The 10,664-nt window shown below is 44.4% G+C and overlaps 1 protein-coding gene across 19 annotated transcripts in view; it reads left to right on the forward strand.

Moving 5' to 3' along the window:
* The window catches only part of Camta1 (calmodulin binding transcription activator 1), a 734,954-nt gene that overhangs the window by 67,467 nt on the left and 656,823 nt on the right, over positions 1-10,664 (forward strand). For 3 of the 19 annotated variants that reach the window (XR_010042904.1, XM_063235427.1, XM_063235426.1), the window contains one exon: positions 3,049-3,132. The exons of 8 other annotated variants lie outside the window; for them this stretch is intronic. Coding sequence is in view for 4 of the 11 variants with exons in the window: in XM_063235430.1 (XP_063091500.1) it covers positions 3,049-3,057 (9 nt within the window). In the remaining 7 variants the exon portion in view is untranslated. Of the gene's footprint in view, positions 1-3,048; positions 3,344-4,510; positions 4,732-5,199; positions 5,474-10,664 lie in introns of those variants that run through there. 8 more of the 19 variants (XM_063235424.1, XM_063235423.1, XR_010042900.1 and 5 more) reach the window with 6 other exon arrangements.

Below are 10,664 nucleotides of genomic sequence, written 5' to 3' on the forward strand. Positions count from 1 at the left end.
TGTTAGATTTTTGAGCAATTTTCATTTAATTCATTTACCACTGACAGAGACATGCTATGATTTCTAAGCGTGTCCAGGCCCTTTAGCCCTCTGTACTCCTTGATGTGGAAGTGCTCTGCTGTCTACCAGTTGGGGGTCTTCTGGGTGAGTGACAGCCCCTCAGTCGGTTTGTGCAGTAATTTAGTCCACTTACCACTAGCGGCCTGTGGCCTGACTAAAGCACAGGGAGGCTTCTGGAGGAGAAAGTGAGACCAATAATTTCATGGGGCACTGTTAAGTGGGGCCGTGGGAATAGGGCTAGGAGGCGGGAGGCTCCCAGGAGGAGTGGAACCCAGGTCAGGATGAGGGCCGGCTCCATCAGGGCAGAAGAAGCTACTCAGGCCTGCTGAGCACTAGGAACTCAGAGCAGAACCTTCCCCTAATGGTTTTTAGGTTAAAACCGGAGCGTATCAACGCTATTGACTTTGTGCAAAACACATGTAAATTCCACACAGCTGCCCACCCAGTGGGTTGCACCCTGAGCATGGGCTCTGGCATTGTTTCAGTGGCATCAGTTGTCCCTTGATGGCCGTTAGCCTTCTTACGTCCACTCTGTTCCTGTATCCTTGATTCTGAGGACCACAGTAAGCTCCGTGAGGCTGTGACTGTCCCCTCCCAAACAGCAACCATGTTTAGAAAATATTAGCTAAAATCCATCATTGATTTGTTTTTGAAATTACCTCAAATGCTTTCATTATTGACACTGTTTCATTCAAAACCAGTTTGTCAGATCTGCGAAGTGTTTAGGAGACTGATTTCATTTCTGTGGAGTTATTTGTGGGAGCTGGGTTGGCTAATATTGAGGTGCTAAACAGCGAATTCTGAAAACCTGGAGCTTGCATATGTTCTAGTAGTCTGGGCCTGAAACTTCTGCCATGGCTTAAGCTGGTAGAAAATTTGGAGTCGGTTTTTTTTTTTTTGTAAGTTGGCAAGTTTTTTTTCTTTTTTTTTTTTTTTTGTCTTTTTCCTTCTTTTTATCGGTACCAGGGATCAAAGTAAGTTGGTAAATTTTAAGAATGACCTAGACCTTTTTTAAAAAGCAATTATAAGTTCTTCATTGTTTTGTTGTCAAGCAGAGATAATAAATACATTTTTTTTTTTTTTTTTTGTCTTTTTCGTTTTTATCGGTACCAGGGATCGAACTCACGACTGCCTGCTTGCAAGGCAGGTACTTATGCCGCTGAGCTAAATCTCCAGCCCCATAAATACATATTTTGATAATGAATGGAACATAGAGATATTCGATCTGAATAGGCTTGCTACTTCTATATAAAATATTTTAGAAAAATCAAATGACTAATGTCACATGGCTGGCTTCTTGCCTTTTATTGCACAGGTGCTGAAATGGTCTCAATAATGTCACTAGTAAGACAGTGCATGCATTGTTCTGATGGGGTATTGATTCCCTCTGTACTGCTCAGAACCGCTTGCATGCCTCCCAGCAACAAATACCTGTGTGACGGACTCTGTGTGAGATGAGCATTCCAGAAAAATGGAATGCCGGCTTACTGTTCAGTGGCTGTGCAGCTTAAAGCGGGGAAAACCTTGGCTTTCGAAATGTGGCCTAAAAGGAGCTAACATACTTGTGTCCAGTGCAGGAAGCCCTGTGAGTTATTTTAACAAAACTTAGTCAGAGGGAATAGGAGTCTGGCATCTATAGAGTTTGTTTATTGATTGCCATAAGCTGCTAGAAGGAACATCCTGATGCTTTTAATAAAATCCTTCTGAACACTTGTCTATAGCTTAATATGTAACTATTCGGGGGATTTGATTTTTTTTTTTTTTTTTTTTTTTGTCTTTTTCGTTTTTATCGGTACCAGGGATCGAACTCACGACTGCCTGCTTGCAAGGCAGGCGCTTATGCCGCTGAGCTAAATCCCCAGCCCCTGGGGGGGATTTGATTTTTAACAAGGTTGACTGAAGTGCTCAATGTTTTGGGCAACCTGGAACTGGGAGAAAGGAAGAAACAGCCATTCATAAAGGATTCATAAAGGAACGGTAGCTGAACCAAGTTCCTGTCACTGGCTGTGCTCCCCCCGTCTCGTAGGTAGCAGTCCTTGTGTGTGCAGCGTTTTATTTAGAACTTGCTGACCGTAAGCACATGTGGGTAGGGAGGGTCGCCTGCCAGGAGACACGGAAGATGATGTAGTGTGCAACTGTTCATTTTTACTGGTGAAGTGAATGTTGAAATTGTTCATCATCACTGTTAATTGTGCTTACAGTTGGTTGCTATAAAGTTAAATTTGCCAGGAGTTAGGTGGTAGCTACATTCTAAGAAACAAAACCTTAATTTTTTTATATTCTTTTGAAAACATACTTGTTAATGGTACCGTAAGTAAATAATGTTTGTTGAAGAAATGAAACCTATCAGATACATTTTTTTGCCTTTGTTAGACATTCCTTATGTTAAGCTTCTATTAACTCTGTGTAATTCCAGTAGAACTAGCAACTTACTTTGCTTAAAATGACTTTTTTCCCTGTGCAGTGAAAGTTGAATGTGAGAACAGATCTTAATAGATATAGTTACACAGTTTATTTTATCATGTATCACTTTATTGCTGTCTTCTAGAACATTGTTATACTAAATGTTCCAATAATGGAAATTTTATGCAGCCTCTTCAAATGAAAGAAATTTGCAAAAACTCAATTTTGGAACTCATTCCTTGAGGAGAGGGAGAAAACTCAACCATGCTGTGACCAAATTAGATTTCTGATATGTTGGCAACTTATCAGACACTGTCATTTCCAGAAAACAGGGTGTGGGCACCAACTGAAATATCAGTACTTCTGATCACTTTCAATTGGAGATATTTTGGTTTTTAATACAATTGAATGGCTAAATGTTTTAAAAATTTTGTTGGTAACAGGTAATTAAAATTGGGTTTTGTACCTAAATAAAAGTAATCAGGGCTAACCGTGTTCAGTTACAGTGGAGTCTTCTTTTCAAGAGCTTGATTTTGAATTCTCCGAGATACTAGTTGTACTTACTTGAGCTCCTTTGTTTTGCAGAGATCATGATGCAGCCGTCCTTTTGGATTTCTTTTTAATAATGTGTGACCCTTCACCTTTGATCCCCTGACCTGCATTACCTTGGTAACCATTTCATTTTTTAATTTAATTTCATTTTTTAATTTTGGTGTACAAGCTGTAACATTTCATCTCTCAAAGTGTAGCACGCTGATTTCTTCAAATAGAGATACCCCTTTTAGTGATAAATTTGCAAAATGCTGTCTCCATTTTCTGTATTAAAATTCATTTCAGTTTTTTAAAATAAAGTGTAATCTGTGTTTTCATCCTTTAAAAATTTAAGTTTAATGAGTGCATTCCCCCGTACAGGATATTTCCTTTTCTATCTATGTTTCGCAAAAGCTGAATTAATTGATGTTCAGGTATAACTCACAGCCAGGCTATGCACAGCCACCCCTTGCCCACAGACCACTGCCGTTCCCTTCACAGCCCTTCACCACCATCGCCATCTCCACACAGCCGCAGGGCAGCAGCACAGTCTCTACCCTCAGAGTATATTCTGTATTCTCAAGAAATATTGGAAGAAAAAGCTTAGATGTTTAATTTTAATTTTGCTAAAGGTCTAGAAGAATTACAAAGTTTTTGTCACCAAAGTTCACTTCTCTCTGACGTTAATATTTTATTTTGAGACATAAGTAGAGGGATAGTCAACAGTTTTAACATGACCTGAACTGCTTTTGTCTCCCCTGAAACCTGATTTCAGCTCTGATGGTCCTTATAATCAGATTGATTTATGCCATTTGTTCTTATTTCATGTTTGCTTTTCAAATAATGTATTGTTGTTGTATTCTTTTTTCAGAAAATTCTTAAAGGCAAAGTGAACCAAAAGTCAAACTTAATTCTTTGAACTTGCAAGATATTCCTAAGAAATCACCCCCCCCCCCCCCACCAAAAAAAACCGAGATCTCCTAGCATGGCCCAGTGAAGCACAGATTATTTTTAAGTGTCTCATTTCATTATTTTATTCTCTAACATTTAATGCTGATGTTTTAATTGCACACAGCTGAAGCTGCTAAATGAGCACTGAAATGGATTTAAGTCCTCTCTGAGCTTTGTTGATACCTATAAAAGTTTATATCATTCATTAGAACCAGAAAGTAAAATTAGTCGTGGTGAGCTATTCGTTGGCCATCACAGCTCTCATGAACGCGTCTTCAGGCTTGTGAGCTTGTTTATACCTATTACACCTACATGCCTGGAAAACTGCCTTCGCCTGCTGGGGAGCTTTTCACAGAACTGCAAAATATCAAAGTTGAGAAATACTAATACCAAAGGGAAAAACACCCTGCCATCGTAAAGCCCCTGTGATTGTAACTGTCCCAGTGGTTGGGAGCAGCTTTCTTGCTGATCCTTGAATTTTAAGATGATGTTTTAAAAAATTAAGATGAGTTATACAGTTGTGCAGGAATGTTTTTCAGATTCTAAAAGACATTTTTGGCCTCAGGTGTGTCCTTTATTTGTGCCTTTGATGCTGTGCCTTTCCAGCACCAAAGAAATGGTACCTGAGTCGGAATGCCTAGACTCCCAGGGCTGCAGAGAGTTGCTGCTGGTGCCCTGGGGATCCCGGAGCTCCCTGTGGACAGATTGAGCTCCCCAGAGGGCCTCCATCTACTGCAGTCAAGCGCTTTACATAAGCCTGGTTGGAGGCGAAGAGACATTTAATAGGTACAGGAGAGAAATTTTCTATTGTCATGTTTTATTTTGTGATGAGGTCAGTCAGATTTTCTTTAAAGTTTTCTCCTTTCAATATATTTTAAAATAATTTTTCAAAGAGAGCTAGTGTACATGGATAGGGTTGTTACGTTCAGTGTTGGTTATTAGTATTTGAGACTCCTGATAAGTCGCAAGCCACATGGATATTGTTTTTGTAATTGTGATTCACTGAGAAAATCCATATATGAGAGTCAGAAAAGCTACATTGGACATCAAGGTCTCTGGCTGTGTATGTCTTTGGTATCTGTTAAATACCCAGAACTAAAATACTCAGAAAGACTTCACCAGACTTTAATTTTGGTGTGCAAACAGTGAAATTGGTTGTTTGGCTGACCATGTAGGAGTTTGTAAAACATTTCATTGATGCTACTTTATTTTATGTAAAATGTAGATACTGTATGTCTCCTACTTGCTTTTTAGGGTTGTTGGGAGGATAAATGAAACACACACTGGGAGCTCAGAAGAAAGGTGCTTTTGAAACTGAACCTCATCCTATGGCTGTGCCCAGAGGCAGTGGTAGTGAACCTGTGGTGAAGGGCCAGGACCGTGGCTCTGGAGCCAGGCTGCTGGGGTTCGAATCCACCTCGGCCTCTTGCAAGTGTTCTGACTGCAACACATTACCTAACCTCCTTGTGCCTGAGTTTCCTCCTCTTTAAGTTGGGGATGATAATAAACACCTGCCCAAAGGATCATGGTGAGTGTTAGCTGAGTGATGTGTGCCAAATCCTTAAAGCAGCACTGGTACGGAGTGTGGCCAAAGCCGGCCTCAGCAGTAGGGCACACACATCTCACACAAAGGGACCGTTTAGTCTGCTGTTACTGACTTAGAGACCCTTGGAACTGTATGGTTTATGGTAATTAAGCACCTGTAAAACAGATGCATGTTTTGTGGGTAGAGTTACACCTGGCTTGTTGAGCTTGTGAAGAACTGCCTTACCAACTGTTGATATGGTCTTTCTTTTTAGCTATTTTTGGTTATAGAGACTTGAGGAAACAGACCCAAGGGAGAAGACCACCTTTACCTAGTTAGCCTCACTGCACTCCATCTGTTTTCCCTGCAAACTCTGGCTAGCTTTGAAGGAGTCAGATGTTGAACTGTTTCAAGGTGCTTACTTGACTTTATGAGGCTTTGCTGTGCTCTGAAGTAGAAGGGGTGGGCGGGGGATGGGACGGGGAGGGACGGGGCTTCCTACCATCTCTGCATGTGTAGGACTATGTATCAGGTGGTCTTCTCTGTCCTCCCGTGTGCTGTAAGATGTGTGTACAAGGGGGTCATGTATGAACCCCATTTGCACCTTAGTATGCTAGTGTTGGGTAGGTTAGGTACACTGCCAGCCTTGTGAGGACTGGTGCAGAAATCCAGGTGTTCCGCATTCTCTGACACGCAGTGCCTCACATTTACCTACTGACCTGGGGGAATGCCTCCCCACTGACAGTTCTGCCTTCTGGTTGCACGGGCCTCAGCAGTACACATTGCTTCTTGATTCCCAGACGTTTTAACATCACAGCACCCCTAACTTAAAAGGCCTCGCAGGAAGGTGTAGCTAGCTCTGGAAATTCACTGGCACCATCAACTAGAAGGTGGCATTACATGTGGCACCTATAGGGTCTCTGGAGCAGTGGCTTCCATCCAACTGGCTGCTCTTCTGAAATCACTTGTGTGGTTTTTTGAAAACTTGGAGCATAGCCCAGCCGGTTGACTGAGCAGACAACTGTATCTGTATAGACCAACAGGTCCAGAAGTGCAGGAAGTTTATTTAATTTTATTGTACCGGGAGTCGAACTCACAACTGCCTGCTTGCAAGGCAAGTACTTATGCCGCTGAGCTAAATCCCCAGCCCCAGGATTTGTATTTCTCAGATATGTCCAGTCCCGTTGATTCTATAGCTGTTTTCAGAACTGTAGGTTAAAATGGGGCCTTGTGGGCCCGCTGAGTTCCTGTCGGCACTGCTGCAGCCGCGTGCTCTGTAGAGCGGTCGGTCTATACGTGGGGCACCGACGTCCAGTCTTGCGCCCATTTTATGGGGATCACGAGGCTGTGCTTCATTTCTTGCTTTCTCATTTTTCTTTCACCTCCTGTTATTTATGCATTTATGTTTCCTTTTTCCACTCTTTTGTCCACCTCCTCTTCCATAGTTCTGTCCTCTCTCTGTTTCTGTCTTCCGTCCATGCAGCTGGTGTTTACAATGTATCTCTCCTAAGACCCTGAAGGACTGGGAAGCCTTCACGTGGCCAGCACATAGTAGGTGCTCAAATGGACGTTCCTAATTTGCCTCATTATTTTTCAGAGAGTAGGCTTATCTGTCATTAGCCTGAACACTTAGGTTTTGTTGGTGATTTGTCCTAACTTGGTTGTTGAGATTTTACTTTTGCCTCACAGATTTTGGTATCACAGGATAGTGCTAGAGAGCAGGCCACAGGACTCACTCACATTGGGCTTCTAAATGCATGGAAAGAAAGGCCATGATCTCCGGAGTCTTAAGTCTCCTTTTGCTGATGTCAAGGACCCTGGATTTGCCACTTTTTCTGCTACATTGGTTGTGTGCTTTGGGATATAACAATAGAAGGTGTAGGGCTGCACAGAGGGCTGCTAGGAGTGCTCTGTCATTAGAAACCCCGGAGAAGCAATTCGAGCCATCCGTCTTCCTGCGGCCTCCTCGTCCTCAGGCCGCCAGGAGCAAACGGCTTACAGTGAGGGCCGTTCTGAGGTGAGTGGGGTACCCCTCCCCGTGGAAGCTGGGAGCTCTGTGCTGCCCTGACCCCAGCAGATCGGCCCAGGCGCCAGTGGGCTGCTTCACGTGTTCTTTCGGGTGGCCTTTCACCCTCCTAAAGCTTTTGGAGGGACAGCCACAGGCTGAAGGTGTAGAGAGAGATTTTTGTCATGCCTCAGTGAAAATCTGCCCTAGTCAGAAAGGGAGTTGATAAAGATGGCCACAGCAGAACTGCCCCAGAGGCAGGAAGTGACAGAAAACAGCTCTTGTTCTCATTCGGGGTATTGTTTCCCAGGGAAACTGTGGCCGTGGTTACCGTGGCACCATGTGACAGGCCTCACAATCATGGGGTGCAGACTAGAATTCTGCTTTCTGCTGTGTCTTCAGGTGGGTTCGGAATCGTGGCGTGTGACAGCACAGGCGCCGACCCAGCTTTCTTCTTCAGATTTGACTGTCCTGTCCCTTCCTCCTCTTCTGCTCTGATCCTTTTTTCTTAGCGCTTCATTTTCCCCCAGAGAAGTTCACCAACCTGTAGTTTGGGGTAGTGCAGAGAGCCCGGTCAGGGAGTGGGTTGAAGCCCTCGGCCCAGGTCCGGCTCCTGGTGGCCCTTACTGGCGCTGGCTCCGCTTATAGCACTTGGCACACGTTCTTGAACATAGTAGACACTCAGCAAACACTAATTCTCTTTTCATTTCTCATTAGCACAGGTAATTAAGAACAGGAGCTGATAGACTGCACGTTTCTGTGCAGAGATATATCTGTAATTAAAGTTTTAATTAAAGAAACACCAGACCAGGCAGATGGTTCTTATCCCTGCATCCTGTAAACCAAACAGCCGTGGCTTTTTGATCTTGCAAACAAGCAAAGCCAAGAGTAGCAGCTTTTGTGGTGGTACCAGACAGGAGAGGTAGTCTGTGTTAAGCAGCCATGATCTAATTTCGGCAACACCCTGTGTGATGCTGACTCCAGGGTCAGGTGTTGCTCTTTGCCAGGGAAAGACAATACGTCAGAGTTATGTCCCAACCAGTGCTTTCAAGCCTCGAGTCAAGGGCATTACTACAGCCCAGCAGGTGGATCACAAGGCATGCGGTTTTGTTCTAGGTCACAAAAGCTGACGAAGTGTTATTCAGCATCATTAGCTAAATACAGTATTAAATTCGAGCATCATCATCCTGATTTTTCAGGATTTGCCCTGGTGTAGCAGTGTGGAATTGAGAGGTGCCTTGGGCTCACCTGCCTCATGTTGGTCCTCTGCTATGTCACATTGACCTTCATGGACAATCAAGTGTAGAACTTAAAAAATGCAACAACTGCAGGAGGATCAGAGGAAAACTTATCTCGGGCCTTGTCACTTCCTGGGAGTTCCCGCAACCCTCTGCCATTTGTTCTAGTCACATTCCCAGCAGTGGGACGCGAGCCCAGTGCAGGGAAGAGCAGGCCGTGCAGCACGGGGCCTCACTGCTCAGTCTTGGGATTCACCCACTCCTTAACCTTTTTCTTCCCCTTCCCCTTCATTGTTTTACTTGGCTAGACACAAAATTTCCAGCTACATTGCAGTTACTTACTGGTTGATGCAGGTGTGTTTCTGCTACCCACATCTCAGTCTCTTACAGTGGAACCTGTCCTGAAGCCGTTCATTCTGACTTCACAGTGGAGCGTTTTGGTTTAGAGTGTAGGAGCGTAGTTTCTACTCTGCTGAACAGTGGGTGACTTCATTCCTGTGCTGCTTTGAAAGAAATAGAGGTTTTGCTTGAAGAGCTGACACCACACCAGGAGGTACACGGCACTCTTACATGACTGAGTTGTTGTAAAATTATAGAACCTGAAAGTGTTTTAATATCATCTTACAGCCACCTGCAAATGAAAACTCAGTCACCCTAAGAGAGAGAGGTGTGTGTAGGTGTAGGGAGATATACCCACCCCATGAGACCTGCCGAATGCTCACAAACCTGTGTCTCACGATAGACAGAAATGTGTGCACCACCTCCTGGCTTGGGAGGGGCTCCCGTTATTTGGGGAGATGGTCTTTGGTTTCAGGAGTCATCTATTAAATATAAACGGCTTTGGATTGCCTTTTATTATATCCAGAAAATATCATAAGATCTCTGCAAAACTGTGCTAGTAGATATTAAGTCAGCATTTTACGCATAGCATTTGCAACTGGCCAGCTCTGAAATCTGTTTCTTTAATATGTGAGTCACACATTAAAGACCTGAACATGTAACCTTGGAGTATTCCACAGGTACAGATGGGAGGAAGTTTCTCATGTAGGAAATGATGTTTCTGCTGCTCAGAGAGTGGCTGTTAGGCTTTGCTCCCCAGAGAGGGTTTATTCCACAGAAGGGAGGAGCACCAGCAAGCCCGCCTGGGTGGTGCCTTCCCAATTCTTTCCCTGGAGGGGTTGGAGGATGCTTTTGCCCTCCTTGATGGCCGAGCAATGATGGGAGGAGGGGAGAGGGTTCTGCTGTCTCCAAAGTGGCTTAATTTCAAATACAGTGCTACGCTGGTTCACAGACTAATTCTTTCCACACTTCTGGTTGCAAACCGAATTGGAGAACAAAGTGAAATTCAGTGGTTAGGTTCAGTGTTGACCTGGGGAGATTTGATTCAGTTCTTGTCCAATTTGGTTTGTGACCAGAACCATGGAAAGAATTAAGCTCAGCAACCGAGGCACCACTGTATCTGTTACTGGAAGCCCGGAATGGGTGTTGTCCAGGCATCCAGGATGGAACAGGCAGCGGAGGCGTGCTGTGCCTTTGAAGAGCTGCTTTTCTGGTTAGGGAAAAGCGATAGTAAACAACCGACAGGAGAACAATCAGGGAGTGCTGAAGTGTGCCAGGTCCATCTAGTAACTTCTGTCTTAGGTCACTTGGAGGACAGAGGCGCTGTTTTGCCCCCTTTCATAGAAGGGGGAAGTGGGGTGCAGGGAAGTTGCCCGGCCGTGTCACACAGTGCAGAAGCAGTGCTGTCAGGGTGCGGCTCTGGCCTCGCTGTCCCTTCCTGCACCCTTTTCTCTCTGTGTGGAGAAACTGCCTGATCTGCCCATTTCTGAATACTGAAGGGCGGATGCTAGTGACGCTGAGCGCAAGGCAGAGCGAAGAAGCGTGCTAGCCGGGGCAGGGTGTCCTGGGCCTCTGTGTGTCTCCTGGTGCCCACGCGCTTTAAGTTAGCATA

Source organism: Cavia porcellus, unplaced genomic scaffold, assembly GCF_034190915.1.
Source record: "Cavia porcellus strain 051 isolate PalLab524CR breed Dunkin Hartley unplaced genomic scaffold, mCavPor4.1 scaffold_25, whole genome shotgun sequence".
In the NCBI taxonomy this organism is placed as follows: Eukaryota; Metazoa; Chordata; class Mammalia; order Rodentia; family Caviidae; genus Cavia; species Cavia porcellus.